The following is a 17081-nucleotide window of genomic DNA, read 5'->3' on the forward strand; positions in this document are numbered from 1 at the left end:
TCACATACAGAGGCCCTTCCATTATCGGTCCAGCCCCCTATTAGGCCGAAGTGCGGAGGCAGTTAGTAAAAGTGGGCCCTCTCCCCACCAGACCCGTGATTTCTAGCGCCTTGGTGTGTCTTCCAATTTCCAAGCAAGCAGGGAAGCTAAGGATGCAGACACCTGCACCTAGGTGCCAAAAGTAAAGTGATTAGGGGAAGGTGGCAGGCCCATTTAGGGCCATAATGAATTTCTCAGCTCTGGAGTGAGGTCAGCACGCTCACCGCTCCTCTGAGCCCTTGTCTATTCCCTTCAGCAGGCCTGCGTATGTACTCATGGCCAGACAGGGGCCTAAAGAGGTTGTCTCATTCTGGGGTGAGGTCTGTAAGTTCACAACCCTCTGAGCCCTTGTCTATTCCCTCCAGCAGGCCTGCGTGTGTACTCCACACTCATGGACAGACAGGGGCCTAACGAGGTTGTCTCACGTCTGGGGTAAGACCTGTATGCTCACAGCCTCTCTCTAAGCCCTTGCCTATTCCCTTCCCCAGGCTGCACAGTGAGGTAGTACACTCCCAGAACCAGCCAATAGGAGGGAGAAACATGCCTAATGTGTAGTCTTAGCTCGAGCGAGGCAAATGACCTCCTCACATCTTCTGACCTCACATGCCTATATGTTCCTAAGACACAAACCAAGGAACCCCAGACATCTAAGCCTAAAAAGGCTAAGTCAGCTGTACAGCCAGACCTGAATGTCCACAGTCTCCCACACCCTCTCACTTACAGGTATGCACCTTCTCAGCCACAAACCCAAGGTTAACAGAGAACATTAGAAGATGCAGGTCTTGTGAGGTTTTCTCGCTTTGAGGTGAATCCTACCTTTTCACAGACCCTCTCAGCCCCCACTTCTCTCTGCAATAAACTCACGCGCAGAATATGCAATGAGGAGAAGAAGACGGGTCTCAGATCCATCCTGGGCCCCCTAAGAAACACTCGGCCAGTGTATAGGAGCCAGTGAAACCCACAGGCCTTGTAATGCTGTCTTAGTATGAGATAGGTTCTGAATATCCACAGACCCACTACACCCCTGCTTCCTATACCAGCACCACATCCCCATGTGGGGACAGTGAGGCCCCATCTGTGATGCCTTTCTTAGCTCCGTCGAGAAGACAGAAGGTTCACACCTTCGACCCCTAGGATCCCATCCCAAGGCCCGCAGCCTTTATAACACATGTCCAGTGGCAGGCAGGTGGCCGAAATCACTTATTTTCATGTTCTTAGCTCTGGCACCAGGCATGTACATCCATAGACCCCTCGTGTCCTGCAGAGGCGTTTTAAGGCAGAGGCAAACTGGGCTCTGGTCCGGGGCCCCAGCTTTTCAGGGGGCTCCTTGACTGAGCCAGCTCTGTTCTGCAGTCTTGCCCTAGTGACATTGAATATTCCTAAACATATTGTTTTAAATACCGTTTTCCTTTAGTGTAGTTTTGCTGTGGGTGATGTATGAGAGTATATTACTGACATTTGGCTAAGAAATGTTGTGTTTTATGTAACCTGCATAAACAAGTTTCCTTTAGATGAAAACAGCGCTCGCATATGAGAAATGGGGGGTGTCACAGAGATTATTTGCCGTTGTATTAGTGAGCTGCAGCTGTGTTATAACATTGAAAACACGTCACTATCCCTGAATATTATGTCTAAACACATTTAGAATTTGGATGAGTGTGCCTGCACTGTCAGTGACCTGGGAAAGAGGACATCAAAGAGTTGAAATTGAATCACAAATTCAAAGCTGTTCCGAACAGAGGCCCCCAAAATACTTTTGGACGGGACCCTAACCTCCTTAAGCTGCCCCTGGTCCCCTGGGCCACAGCCTCGCTTCTACTAATGGAGACCCTGAGGCAGCCACTAGGCGACCCATATTACGAGCGGACCTCGGCCGTCCTGGGGAGGGGCCGCCCTCGCAGGTGTGTTGCCCAGGCAAGACCCCTCCCCATCTATTTCCTCCTCAATAAAAGAAAAAGCCCTCTGACTGAGGCATGCTCCCTGCAGGGCCAGGGGGCCAAGTGTGACTTTTCCCAGCTCATTAGGCCGGGGTGTCAAATTTAGGAATTTAAAACTATTTGCCACCTGAAAGCTATCAGACCTGGATAAAGAGGTGCCCTTCAGGAGATACGCAGGCACGCGGGGCCAGTGACCAAGGTGTGAGCGTGGGCCCCTCGGTGTGGGCAAGGAGAGGATTTGTATAGCATTAGCTACAAAGATGGCTCATCGGGTTGCGCACGCACTGCGGACATCAGTGCACCCAGGTGGTCGCGTGCTTGCATCCCAGCAGGGTCACGTGGGCTTTTCTTCTTTTCTGAAGTCGTCAAAATGAGAATCATTAACTTTGGCAATAGTATTACATCACTTCCCATAAAACGTACAACAGCAGTGCACAGTGTACTCTTGCAGTCATCATCACTGATGGCGAAACGAGCTGCCACCTTTGCGTGTAAATACATTATTTATTCATTGTAAACGGTATGTTCCCATTCCTACACATCAACTGCGGTACATCAGTACTTACGGAGGAATGTGGCTGGATGGAGTTCAACGTGAGCAGTGATGATTGAGACAATACAGTGCCACCAGATTTCATACAAATTGCATTTTATGTTTTGGCCTACATGACACACATTTACAGTTTTCGGCACAGAAATAACGTGAGGTGACTAGAATCACACATTTGATTCACTGCCAAAGCGGTGATTAGAGCCAAAGCAGCGATTGGAGCCCCGGCGTCCAGGCTACAAGTTCACACGTTTAGCCTCTAGATTACTCGGGCTTCGAAGGGAGGGGTGATTTGGAGTTATGTGTCAGGGTTAGATTTAAAATGCATTTGCAGAAAGAGCAAAATCTGTAAAACAAAGTCCTGTATAAAAAGTTATTAAACAATAGCTTTTCAAAGGTAGGGTGGTTTTTATTAAGTAATTTCTATTAAACAGATGGGGTTATGTCGGGTTTGTATCTGTGACTAAGGTGAGGTCTGAATTGAGTTCTGGTAGTGTCAGTGGTTGAGAATCTAAGCTAGGGCAGAGTCTGGGGGGGGGGGGGGGGGGGTTGTTGTGGTTGAGGATCTAAGCCGGAGTCTAAGGTGAGTTGTTGTGGTTTTGGATCTTACCCAGGGCCGGAGTCTGAGGTGAGTTGCTGTAATTGAGGAGCTAAGCCTGGGCCGGGGTCTGAGGTGAGTTGCGGGTTTGCCTCAGTGCTACCACAGGGTTTGAGGTTTGTTGTGGTTTTGCCTCGGTGCTAGGACAGGGTCTGAGGTGAGTTGTGGTTTTACCTCACTGTTAGGACAGGGTCTGAGGTTTGTTGTGGTTTTACCTCACTGCTAGGACAGGGTCTGAGGTTTGTTGTGGTTTTACCTCACTGCTAGGACAGGGTCTGAGGTTTGTTGTGGTTTTACCTCACTGCTAGGACAGGGTCTGAGGTTTGTTGTGGCTTTGCCTCGGTGCTAGGACAGGGTCTGAGGGGAGTTGTGGTTTTGCCTCACTGCTAGGACAGGGTCTGAGGTTTGTTGTGGCTTTGCCTCACTGCTAGGACAGGGTCTGAGGTGAGTTGTGATTTTGCCTCAGTGCTAGGACAGGGTCTGAGGTGAGTTGTGATTTTGCCTCAGTGCTAGGACAGGGTCTGAGGTGAGTTGTGGTTTTGCCTCAGCGCCATGACTCTTGTCTGTGTTGATAGTGTTGGGCTTTGTGCCGGGACCTGAGCTGTGATCTGAGACGCGCTGTTGTGTGTTTGTTTTAGTGCCTCGTTTGTTTCTTGGGGTGTTTTATTAGGTTTTCCGTCAGTGTTAGGACAGGGTCTGGTGTTTGTTGTGGTTTTACCTCACTGCTAGGACAGGGTCTGAGGTGAGTTGTGGTTTTGCCTCAGTGCCATGACTCGTGTCTGTGGTGATAGCTTTAGGCTTTGTGCCGGGACTTGCGATCTGAGACGCGCTGTTGTGGGTATGTTTCAGTGCTCGGTTTGTTTCTCGGGCTGTTTTCTTAGGGCCAAGGCTGAGGTGTGATGGGATTTAAAAGTTCAGTCCCAGGCCGGCTCAGGGGTGCTCAGCGCGCCCTCTGGTGGTGCTCGGCGTCAGCGCACCCCAGCGTGGCCCTGAACAGGGCCATTGACACCCCAGCGGGGCTCCGGCCTTTCGTTAATTGCCTCTTTCTTGTTGGGGACGGCTGCTGGTTGGTTGGGCTGCTAGGGGGTGGGGGGCTGTTTGTAGAGGGCGGCGGATCCTGCATAAAAGGTGGAGATCAGTCCTCTGCCTCTTCAGACCTGCCGTGCACCAGCACTCACTCCCTTCACTCTGGATACCCCGAGGATGATGATGATGGGCCAGCAGCTGCCTCTCTGGGCCCACCAGCCTCCGACCACAGCCTTCTCGCAACCAGTGCCCTCCTGGACCCCTCAACCACCAGCTAAAGCCCCCCAGCCCGGGAAGTCCTTCACCATCGAGGCCCTGCTGGGAAGACCTGACCCGTCAACTCCGGCAGCCAGGGCCAGCCCTGCCCGCTGGGGCTGGGAGGGGAGCTGGCTGCCCAGAACCCCCGTCCTGCAGCCGCAGCCGCTTTACCCGCTCTACTACCCCCCCGGAGGACTCTTCAGCACAGGTGAGGACCGGCCTGGCATCTCTTCCTGGTTCTCTCACGCGCCACCTTGCGCCCTCCTTGTCCTCTCGCCAAACTCCTGGTGTTCCTCCACCCTGCTGTCTCACTAACTTGGCCTCCCCACCCTCTCTCCGCCCTTCAGTGTCACTATCGTGGCCTACCCACCCTCTCTCCGCCCTTCAGTGTCACTATCGTGGCCTACCCACCCTCTCTCCGCCCTTCAGTGTCACTATCGTGGCCTAGTCCCCCTCTCTCCGCCCTTCAGTATCACTATCGTGGCCTACTCCCCCTCTCTCCGCCCTTCAGTGTCACTATCGTGGCCTACCCACCCTCTCTCCGCCCTTCAGTGTCACTATCGTGGCCTAGTCCCCCTCTCTCCGCCCTTCAGTATCACTATCGTGGCCTACTCCCCCTCTCTCCGCCCTTCAGTATCACTATCGTGGCCTACTCCCCCTCTCTCCGCCCTTCAGTGTCACTATCGTGGCCTACTCCCCCGCCCTTCAGTGTCACTATCGTGGCCTACTCCCCCTCTCTCCGCCCTTCAGTGTCACTATCGTGGCCTACTCCCCCTCTCTCCGCCCTTCAGTATCACTATCGTGGCCTACTCCCCCTCTCTCCGCCCTTCAGTATCACTATCGTGGCCTACTCCCCCTCTCTCCGCCCTTCAGTATCACTATCGTGGCCTACTCCCCCTCTCTCCGCCCTTCAGTGTCACTATCGTGGCCTACTCCCCCGCCCTTCAGTGTCACTATCGTGGCCTACTCCCCCTCTCTCCGCCCTTCAGTGTCACTATCGTGGCCTACCCACCCTCTCTCCGCCCTTCAGTATCACTATCGTGGCCTACTCCCCCTCTCTCCGCCCTTCAGTGTCACTATCGTGACCTACCCACCCTCTCTCCACCCTTCACTCTTGATTGACGTACACATTACATATAGGAATGGTCTTGTGTCCGCTGGCTATGCCTGCTGCCTTCTCGTATATTAGTAATTCAGTATTTTGTAGCGCCGCTGGGACAGTCCTGTAGCTTTGTGGTGCTTTGCTGCGCTCTGATGCCCCGCGGGCACGTGTTTCAGTTTATAGCTCCTGTAACACGTGCCTCTCTTGTCCCTCACAGGGCAGCCCCTGCTTCCCCTGTGCGCCTCTGCCTGCTGCGACCTCTGCTTTCTAACCAGGCCTCTCTTGTGACCCCCCCCGTGCGCACTCTGCCTGCTGCGACCTCTGCTCTCTCTAACCAGGCCTCTCTTGTGACCCCCCCCGTGCGCACTCTGCCTGCTGCGACCTCTGCTCTCTCTAACCAGGCCTCTCTTGTGACCCCCCCCGTGCGCACTCTGCCTGCTGCGACCTCTGCTCTCTCTAACCAGGCCTCTCTTGTGACCCCCCCCCCCGTGTGCACTCTGCCTGCTGCGACCTCTGCTCTCTCTAACCAGGCCTCTCTTGTCCCTCACAGGGCAGCCCCTGCTCCCCCTGTGCGCCTCTGCCTGCTGCGACATCTGCTTTCTAACCAGGCCTCTCTTGTGCTCCCCCTGTGCACACTCTGCGCGCTGCGACCTCTTCTCTCTCTAACCAGGCCTCTCTTGTGACCCCCCCCCCCCGTGCGCACTCTGCCTGCTGCGACCTCTGCTCTCTCTAACCAGGCCTCTCTTGTGCTCCCCCCCCCCGTGCACACTCTGCGCGCTGCGACCTCTGCTCTCTCTAACCAGGCCTCTCTTGTGACCCCCCCCCGTGCGCACTCTGCCTGCTGCGACCTCTGCTCTCTCTAACCAGGCCTCTCTTGTGCTCCCCCCCCGTGCACACTCTGCGCGCTGCGACCTCTGCTCTCTCTAACCAGGCCTCTCTTGTGACCCCCCCCCGTGCGCACTCTGCCTGCTGCGACCTCTGCTCTCTCTAACCAGGCCTCTCTTGTGAACCCCCCCCCCCCCCCCCGTGCGCACTCTGCCTGCTGCGACCTCTGCTCTCTCTAACCAGGCCTCTCTTGTGAACCCCCCCCCCCCCCCCCGTGCGCACTCTGCCTGCTGCGACCTCTGCTCTCTCTAACCAGGCCGCTCTTGTCCCCTACAGACCTGCCCCTGCGCCCCCTGTGCGCACTCTGCTTTCTCTAACCAGGCCTCTCTTGTCCCCCACAGAATTGCCCCAGTACTGTTTCCCGACCCTGAGCTCCAAGGCCGGCAAGTGCAAGCGGATCCGCACCATCTTCAGCCCCGAGCAGCTCTCCCGCCTGGAGCAGGAGTTCTCCCGCCAGCAGTACATGGTGGGCAGCGAGAGGTTCCTGCTGGCGTCGTCCCTGCGGCTGACCGAGGCACAGGTAGGTGGCATCGGGGGCTACCCGGGCACGCAGACACACGTGCATACACACAAACTCTGCCCATGAACTCACTGGCACACGAGCACAGACACGTTCATACATTGACGCATACAAACACCTGCCACCCCCTGCCCATGCACCCACAAACACACCTGACTACACCTGTGGACGCAAACATGCTTGCAAATGGGTCGCATCACTGCACCTGTACATACATCCAGTGCACTTGCAGTTCCCGTGCGTCACGCACACAGGGAATCAGACTCTTGCGAGGCACATCCCGCTCACAGCGCATCAACACGGTGCGCCTACGCGCCTACGCGCCCACCAGCCACTTCCAAAGCCCCCCTCTGCTCCGTGTCTCACCACCTCTGCTCTCTCCCACAGGTCAAGGTCTGGTTCCAAAACCGGCGCATCAAGTGGCGCAAGCAGAGCGTGGAGCAGCAGCAAGCCAAGCTGGCCAGGCTGGGCCTGGCGAACCCCCCGAGGGACCCGGAGGACCCCCGCATAGACACCTCGGAGGACTCTGCCGATGAGCACCCCCGGAGGACCCAAGGCCACAGCTCGGACGACTCCGACGACGACGCGCTCTCCCAGAGCTCCGTGTAGAGGCTGGAGCAGGCTGTCGCCGCAGCTTACAGACTCTAGGACAGGCACCGTAATCGCAAGTTACAGACTCTTGGACAGGCACTGTCACCGCAGCTTACAGACTCTTGGACAGGCACTGTGATCACAAGTTAAAGACTCTTGGACAGGCACTGTCATCACAAGTTAAAGACTCTTAGACAGGCACTGTCGCCGCAGCTTACAGACTCTAGGACAGGCGCTGTCATCACAAGTTAAAGACTCTTAGACAGGCGCTGTCATCGCAAGTTACAGACTCTTGGACAGGCACTGTCATCACAAGTTAAAGACTCTTAGACAGGCACTGTCACCGCAGCTTACAGACTCTTGGACAGGCACTGTCATCACAAGTTAAAGACTCTTGGACAGGCACTGTCACCGCAGTTTACAGACTCTTGGACAGGCACTGTCACCGCAGCTTACAGACTCTTGGACAGGCACTGTCATCGAAGTTTATATACTGTCGCCGAGGCTTACAGACTCTTGGGCGGCTGTGCCATCGAAGTTACACTCTTGAACAGACAGGCACCGAATGAGTCCTGTCACCGCAGCTTACAGACTCTTGGACAGGCACTGTCATCGAAGTTTATGTACTGTCGCCGAGGTTACAGACTCTTGGGCAGCCTCTGCCATCGAGGTTACACACCCTTGAGCAGACAGGCACCGAATGAGTCCTGTCACCGCAGCTTAGACTTACCAGGACACCTGCAAGGTCCTTTGATCACATGGTGTTCCTTCCCGGCAATGGGGCCTCGTTGACTGCTTGTGGCTTACTGTGTCATTGGCCAAGAACTTGTCCTCACTCTTCCCCTGCCCCGTGGCATGCACAACAAATGCACTTTAAGATTCTATGTATATTTTTTTGCAAAGCAAAATTACGTCGAACGATAATTGTTTTAAAATAAAACACCCTTTATACTGAACTGTGGTTGCTGGTGGTAACTGGGGGTCGTGGGGAGTTCTAATCAGCTGTGTGCGGGTGATGTGGTGTCACGGGGCGCGTGGCACTTCAAGTCAGTTGCTGTTTTTATTCCACTCTACTTGCTGTTCTTAGGAGTGTTTTTGGGTGTGTGGACTTACAAGCCCCAGCATGCAACATTAAAAGGCTTAAAAACCAGGGTTGACTGTGCCACAGAAGGGGTCATTTGGTGGCGGGTTGCAGTCTTTCAGGTGCGCAGGCTGCAGCTACTTGTGATGGCTGCAGGGGGCGCGCAGCCCTTCCACAACAGCTGGGGCACTTACCACTGTGCACACAAAGTGTACCTAGTTGTGTCCTGAAGATCATGTTGCTGCTTTTGTCAATGCAATAGATGAGGACTGGCGCCCCCTCTCGAGACTGGGTGGAGATGCCCAAGAGCAAAGTCAGTTGACCACAGTCCCCTCCACACCCCACAACCCCACCCAGAACTCTGCCTGGGACCTACTATTTGCTGGATACGAGAATCACGTTTTCAGGCCGTATTTATTCACTTAACAAAGGAAAAACCGTAATTGTATTCATATGATTCACACGAAACACATCAAATTAAAAAAGCAAGAATTTCATCATCTAACTCGCAGGTTCCTTCCAGTCATTTTTACCACCTAGGTAACTCTTCCAACATCAGCTGAGACTGTGGCCCCACCCCTTCCCTCCTGGGGCCCCTGGTGGATTTTATCACACACATTCACCCACTTCTCATTACCAATAGTGCCTGGGCCAATTTATAAAAGAGCCCTTAATAACATTATAACAGAGTCAACCCCCCAAAAAAGGAATCACCCCGGCACCCTTTGGTCCCTTGGTGAAAGCACCATTTATTCCACTTCTCCAGGGCAGCGCTATGGAGGGCACGTGAGAGGCTGGGGGTAATTGCCCCCACTGTTCTTTCTTGGGGTAATATTTAAGCTGAATTCGGATGCCTGGTGCAAAGTTCTCTACCGGCTTTGGGGCCAATCACGAGTCTAACCCGCAAAACACAGCATAGAAAATAACATTAATGAAACATCTTAAAAGAGGTAACATTATGGATGGGAGGGCGGGGGGAAAGAGAAAGACCAGGATGCAGGGGGTAGCAGGCGAATACATCAGCTGCAGGGTGCCAGGTAGGAAAAAACCCAGAAGGCAATACCCCAACCCTTCCACCTGTTTGAAGGCCGGTCGCCCACTACCCCTACACCCCCTAACTGGTGACCCCATGGCCCACCACCCAAATCACGTCAGGAGCTATGCATCACAGGCCTTTTTCAACCACCCCTGGCTGTTGCTGTAAATTTAAACTGGTTCAAGGGCGGCGCCTGACATTTGACTGCCCTACTCTCTTGCTTTCTAGCCTCCCCCACCCAAGTCGCCTGCACCTACACGCCGGGGTCACCATGCCGGCAACCTTCATTGTTGACCATCCTAATAAATTATGTGGGTCAGTTCAATGGATCGAGCGCCTGTCAATGGATCGAGCGCCTGATGCTTGCAGCAGAATATGGCAGACTATGGGGCATATTCATGAAAAGAGCCCTCCTAATGCCACCATGTGTGCACCGTATTTGATATACAGCGCACCATGGCAGTAGTTAGGGAACTAGCGCCATACTTTTTGACGCTAGTTCAGCGCTTTGCAGGATTAGGATAAAAATTGTGGACGCTAATCCTGCAAAGCACCCAGAGTCCCATCGTAACCAATGGGAGCCTCCTTTTAATGCCTGCTCTGAGCAGGTGTTAAAAGTGCCCAAAGAATTGACGCGAAGAAATCTGGCGCAGGTATAATGTGGTGCAAAGGATTACAAAGTGGGGAAGTGCATGCATTGCGCCACTTTGTAGCTAGGGTGCAGCGTTTTTGGCTATCTAATGCCACAGTAGCATAAAAAAATGGCACTAGTGTGTCGTTGGGATGGCGCTAGGCCCTCTTAAATCAGGGTATAGTGTTTCAACTTTCTGGGGCTGATTAACCTGATTACCTGCTACGTAGGTACTAACGAGTTGTACCCAGTACAAGTGGCAAGGGATTCTTCAGTTTGTTCATGTTAACACTGTATGTTAGAAAGACTGAGGGCCAGATATATGAAGGATTTTTGAGGTAGCAAACAGCCCATTTTGCAGAACCTGGCTGTTGGCGACTGAAAAAATGCTTTTTTTATGCACAAACACTAAAGTGCAATTCCACAAAATTGCAATTTGGGTTTGTGCTTCAGTATTTTGAAGGGGCTTGATTAGGGCGTTTCTACCAAATACAGAATAACCGTGGTACCTACTAATGTTTTGCTAACAAGTTCCGGTTGCAAATCATTATTTTACCACCAATTCGGAATTGGTGGTAATCTATTCATAAATGAGAAAGGGTCCCATGGGGACCCCATCACCATGGGACCCCTTCCTCTTTAAGAATGTTACAAAAATATCAAGAGTAGACAGTAGTCCCATATGTTCATTTTTTCTTTTTGAAACGCACCCCGACCTGCATTTCAAACAAGCAAAGATTACTTTATTTAAAAGCAATCACAGGCATGGCGGTCTGCTGACCCCAGTAGGCCACCATCCCTGTGATCTACAACCCACCTCATTAATATTCATGAAGTAGGTCGATTTGCAGCCCACTAGCAATCAGTAATTTAAAAATAAACATTTTACACATTAGAATTGTGCTTAAAAACTGTCTGCCCCCCCCTGTATTTTAGCCTTTAAAAAAAAAAAGCCTGATTTTAGAGTGCGCGCCCAGCACTATTGCAGTGTTTGTTTCTTAAACAATCTATCCCTTACCTGGAAAGTAGACTCTGCTAGCTTGGAAGTGTGGATTCAGCCTGTCTGTATCCAAGGAGTTTCTGAATAGAGCAGCAGTTGCCTTTCCCCCTGACCACAGGGACTGGACTTAGCTGATTGGCTCCGTGAGTCCCTGCTGCACCTGAGACCCGCCCCCCACCTGCTCTGGCCCCTTAAGTTTGTGGAGGGAAGGCCAAGACAGCCACCTCCATTTTGTGAGCCTCTGTGCATCGCCCCTGTGTCCTGATACAGCCCAGTGTTCAAGGATTGCAAAAAGACCTAGGTAAGGAGCCCAGAGATTTTCTGGGTAAATAGTATTATTTGTTCAAAAGTGTTTGTTTCAGCTACCTGTGTCTGTTTTACTGTGGACTCTCTGTGTTTCAGGCAGCCTGGCCTCTTTTAAAGTGGTGTTTTTATTAAATTCGTTTTTGCCGTGACTGTGAATTGCCTTGCTAGTTTGTGGCACCCTCCCGCCCCCCTTTTTTTTCTCTTCTAAGTAAAAAGGCTACATACATCTTGCAGAGTGTGTTTTTAGGAGACTGTTTTAACCTGTTTCTGTGATTTAAATTGTGCTTAAAAACTGTCTGCCCCCTGTATTTTAGCCTTTAAAAAAAAAGCCAGATTTTAGAGTGCGCGCCCAGCACTATTGCAGTGTTTGTTTCTTAACAATCTCTCCCTTACCTGGAAAGTAGACTGTGCTAGCTTGGAAGTGTGGATTCAGCCTGTCTGTATCCAAGGAGATTCTGAATAGAGCAGCACTTGCCTTTCCCCCTGACCACAGGGACTGGACTTCAGTTAACTTGTCCTTATATGAGTTCCTATTGGTTATTGCATATGTTGTTGTGATAGGTTGTTTGGAGATGGTCTTTCATTGGTTGCTGGCTCCAGGGCTGCAGTTTTGATTGGTGGATAGGGCTGGGAATCTGATTGGCTGTTGGTTCTAGGGCTGTGACTGGTGGATAGGGCTGGGATTCTGATTGGCTGTTGATTCTAGGGCTGTGATTGGTAGATAGGGCTGGGATTCTGATTGGTTGCTGGTTTTAGGGCTAGGGCTGTGATTGGAGGTCAGGAATAGGGCTATGATTGGTGATTAGGGCTGGGTCTCCCATTAGTTGGTTGAATCAGGGCTTGAGATTGGAGTGGCTAGGGTTAGGACTGTTTGGGCCTGTTAGGGACAGGTAGGGCCTAGGGCCAGAAATGCTGCCCAATTCACAATTGACCAGGAATGGTTTCAGCCCCTACACATCCCTCAACATGCAAACACATATTCTACAAAGGCATCCAACTCATGCATCACAAACTGACCACAGACATATTGCATTGCCCCTTCACCCAACACAATACACTATATACAACACATATACACATATCCCCCACAACTACTACAGTCAAACACCTGCATTCTCACAGCCAACACTACTCTGTCCACTCCCACTAACACAACCTGCCATCACCCACACAATACAAAACTACAGCATACATTTCTCTCAGTCTCAGCATTCCAGATACACACTCTCTGCTCATACTAACCAACAACACTATCCGCTGTTTGCTCCACACAGACCACCTGTCATCATAACAATGCCCAAACCTTGCCTTCAAACACACCACCTACAAACACTCTTCCCCTCTCTTCACCAATTACACACAACCATACAATCCCAACATTTCACTCCACCACACATATTACCTCTTCTAGTCATCGCAACTAATACTAACTCCCCTGACACACACACCCATCACCTCTTACACACCTCGTACATTCATCTCCAAAACACATCAACACCCCATCTAACACTCAAATTCAACTTACCAGCACTAACTCACATACAAATCCCTCACCAAAAACAACTACACCACTATCCCCTCTCACTATTCCACAAAAACAATACCGACCACAAACATCAGCACATCAAAGCAACACAAACTTACATTACACCTATCGTCATACCCACTCCCACCCTCATTGTGAGCCTCAAACTGTTATCACAACTAGCAACACTCCTGCTTCAAGCTCACATTATACTACTTACCCTTCTCCTAAACATAACAACACTACCACTAACACACCTTTTCTAAACTGCCAGCTCATAAATGCTCGATCACTCTCAAAAAACAAGCACCACATCTACGACCTGCTCATAGACACACAACCTGACTTACTATTCATAACTGAATCCTGGTTGGGAGATGACATGGCACCAGTATTGCACGAAGCCGTTCCTCCGGGCTGTCAAACCATCACTCCAAACCGTATAGGCAAGAGAGGAGGTGGACTAGCTATTATATTCAAACAGGCAATAAACCTCAGTAAGACAGACAACATCTCCACACAAGGTTGTGAAGCCCTCCTTACCAGATGCCACCCTACTCCAACTTCCTCCTGTAACTTTCTCCTCCTTTACAGACCTTCACCTAACAACTCCACATTCCCAGATGCTTTTCTAGACACAGTCTCAAACCTTATTACACTATACTCCAATCTATGCATTCTTGGGGATCTAAACATTTGGTTTGAAAAACCCAATATGCCCCATCCAAAAGCTATCACCACTGGCCTAGTCGCATTGAACCTACATCAGATTATACACAATCCCACGCACATCGCTGGTCACATCCTAGATGTCATTTTTGCTAAGCCTGAACTAGTTACTATTCATAGCATCACGCCAATCACTTGGTCGGACCACCATATGATAACTTTCCGACATACAACTCCACAAATCAACACACCCCACAACTACTTACATGCATACACCTATCGACCATGGAGAAAACTCAGTTTGGATCACTTAGAATCACAACTAACAGCAAACACAGATCTTGATACAATTAATTCTGTGCCAAAACTTTATGAGTGGCTACAGGAAGCTTTTGACATCCTAATACCACTCAGAAAAACTAAACACAACAAAAGAAAACCACAAAAGAAAACCAACACCTTGGAGAAACACAGAACTTAAAAAGACAAAGCAACAAATCAGAAAGTTGCAGCGGACCTGGCTCAAAACAAACAAGACAAACTGCAGCTACACAAACTTAACAGGATATACGAATCATCAATCAAAAAAGCTAAAAAAAGATACTACTCAGACAGAATTCAAAATGCTCAATCTACAACCAAGGAATTCTATAAAATTCTCAATGAATTTCGAAAACCTACATGCATGGAAGGAAGTCATCCCACTACTCAAGATTTCACCAAAAAATTGGCAACTCACTACACAACCAAGGTAGACACATTGGACTCCTATTTAAAACAGAAGAAAACCATCAGCACCAACCCCTTTCCTAAAATACCCTTTAAGATTAAACCAACCCAACCTCTGCAGTCCTTCAAACAAATATCCCAGGATGAATTTATGGATTTGGTCAAAGCAAGCAGACCTTCTGGTCGCCCTTCGGACCCTTGCCCACCACAAATCTTCAAGAACATTCTTCTATCTACTTCTGCTGCCACACCTGTAAGAAGAATCATCAACAACTCTTTAACTTCAGGTACTTTTCCTGCAGACCTGAAAAAGGCATACATACGACCTTTATTAAAGAAAACAAACCTAGACCCGCAAGACCCCAACAACTACAGACCAATCACAAATGGACCTTTCCTGGGCAAATTGATAGAAAGAGCAGCATTCGCCCAGATGTCACAATTCATTGAAGACAATTCTATACTTTCAGACTTCCAAACTGGATTCCGCCCAGGCAGAAGCACTGAATCGGCACTCATAGCAATCTGGGATGATCTTAAAAACACAGTCGACCGAAATGGAGTTGCTGCACTACTTCTCTTGGACCTCTCAGCTGCCTTTGATACAGTTGACCATGGCACCTTAACTCAAAGACTCCACGAAGCCGGCATACAAGGAAGTGCTCTCGACTGGATTACTTCCTATCTTCAAAAAAGATCGAATATCATCCACTCGCCCCCCTTCTCGTCTGAACCCTACCTCACAAAAGCAGGGGTCCCCCAAGGGTCAATCATCTCACCTTTGCTTTTCAACATCTACATGATATCTTTACCAGAACTGATCAATGATTTCCATCTCACATGCTACAACTATGCAGATGACACACAAATACTACTTAAATTAGAATGCCCCAAAAACATTGAAAAATCACAAATCTTCAGTTGCCTCGGAGCCGTTGATCAGTGGATGACCTGGAGCCATCTCAAACTAAATACCTCCAAAACAGAAATACTCATATGTGGTGACTGGAAAAATTATGACCCTCTGTGCGTCTGGCCTGACGATCTCGGACCACCTCCTCAATTATCCAAGGAAGTTAAAAACCTATGAATCACCATGGATTCCAAGTTAACTATGAATGCCCAAGTGGACAAATTAGCACGAACAAGCTTCATCACCTTGAAGACTTCACGACGCATCTTCCCCCACCTCGGATTTCCACACAAGGTGCAAGCTACTATCTCGCTTGTACTATCCAAACTGGATTATGCCAATGGCCTCTACCATGGATCATCTCTATCTGTTATGAAAAAACTACAACGTATCCAGAATTCTGCAGCCAGGCTACTATTACATGTAAAGCCGCAAGCCCACATCTCCCCTGCCTTGAGAGCACCACACTGGTTACCTGTTGCCAGAAGATGCACTTTCAAGCTGCTTTGTATCACCCACAAAGCTATACATGGAACAGGACCGCTTTTTATCAGAAAGAAAATTACCAAATACATCCAACAAAGAAACCTCCGCTCAAGATTGGCACCCCGCCTTAGAACACCACCATACAAGAAAAAGACTATAGGTGGTACATCCTTGTCCGTCCAAGCAGCCAAACTATGGAATTCATTACCCCCAACTATAAGAGCCACAGATAACTTTCTTGTCTTCAGAAAACTACTCAAGAGTTGTCTCTTTCCTTCATAACCACCTTATTCAAACAACTATGAACTGTATATGCCTATGTTGATAAATATTTTTTCAGATTATGTGTATATTTCTATTTATTTATAGTTTCTTTAGAAAATATGTATCGCTACTATGTCATAACAATAAAATACACACACACTCTTTAAACCTGTCTGACTAAGTATTTTTTACCCATGGTTCTAATTATGTATTGTATGTGCATATGTGTGTGTATTCATGTGTGTGTGTGTGTGTGTATATATATATATGTATGTGTATATGTTGTTTCTGTGCTTGGCATGTTCGTGGATCATTGCATGGCTCCTGGGTGGGTTGTTATACTAGATATCTATGAATTCCTGCTCTCATCTTATCACACTTATCTACTCATCATCATATGTCATGTCTCTATCAAACTATCCTCCTTTCTCACTCTGACTCATCCCAAATCCCTTCTACTACTCTAATCTCCTAAATAACTCTGCCTAAGCTCTTCCCTCCGCTTCCACATCTAACTCACCAAACCTCACTCTACTACTGTGACCTCCCACACAACCCTACTAAATTCTCCCGCATTTATCTCGCCCTGCTACTATGCTCTCCCTAACCCTTCCACATCCTTCCCTCCTCCACCCCCCTTTACTCATCTCAAGCCTTTGGGTTGAGTAAATGAAGGATATACTCCCAATTAACACTTCTGGATTTCTTTCCTCCTCCACCCCTCCATTACTCCAGTCAATCTAACTAACAAACTCTCATATCCGCGGCACAAATTAACTCATAATAATACTAAAACTGTACTCATTATTTCCCGATACTAATCCATTACTAATTCTTGTTGGGTTCCAGAGTAGCGTGCTACTCATCGAAAAGCGCTTTGACGCCTCGTCAGGGGTAGTAAGCGCTATATAAATACGATTACAATACAATACAAT

General features: G+C 49.6%; 1 protein-coding gene across 1 annotated transcript; it reads left to right on the forward strand.

Annotated features, from left to right (window-relative positions):
* Nucleotides 1–4203: 4203 nt before the first annotated feature.
* On the forward strand, nt 4204–8462 carry LOC138250815 (homeobox protein not2-like). Its single transcript, XM_069205597.1, has 3 exons — nt 4204–4616; nt 6737–6915; nt 7303–8462. Exons 1-3 carry the CDS (start codon nt 4328–4330, stop codon nt 7522–7524), a joined length of 690 nt encoding a protein of 229 aa, XP_069061698.1. The 5' UTR covers nt 4204–4327; the 3' UTR covers nt 7525–8462.
* Nucleotides 8463–17081: the final 8619 nt, after the last annotated feature.

Source organism: Pleurodeles waltl, chromosome 1_2 (assembly GCF_031143425.1).
Source record: "Pleurodeles waltl isolate 20211129_DDA chromosome 1_2, aPleWal1.hap1.20221129, whole genome shotgun sequence".
Lineage (NCBI taxonomy): Eukaryota > Metazoa > Chordata > Amphibia > Caudata > Salamandridae > Pleurodeles > Pleurodeles waltl.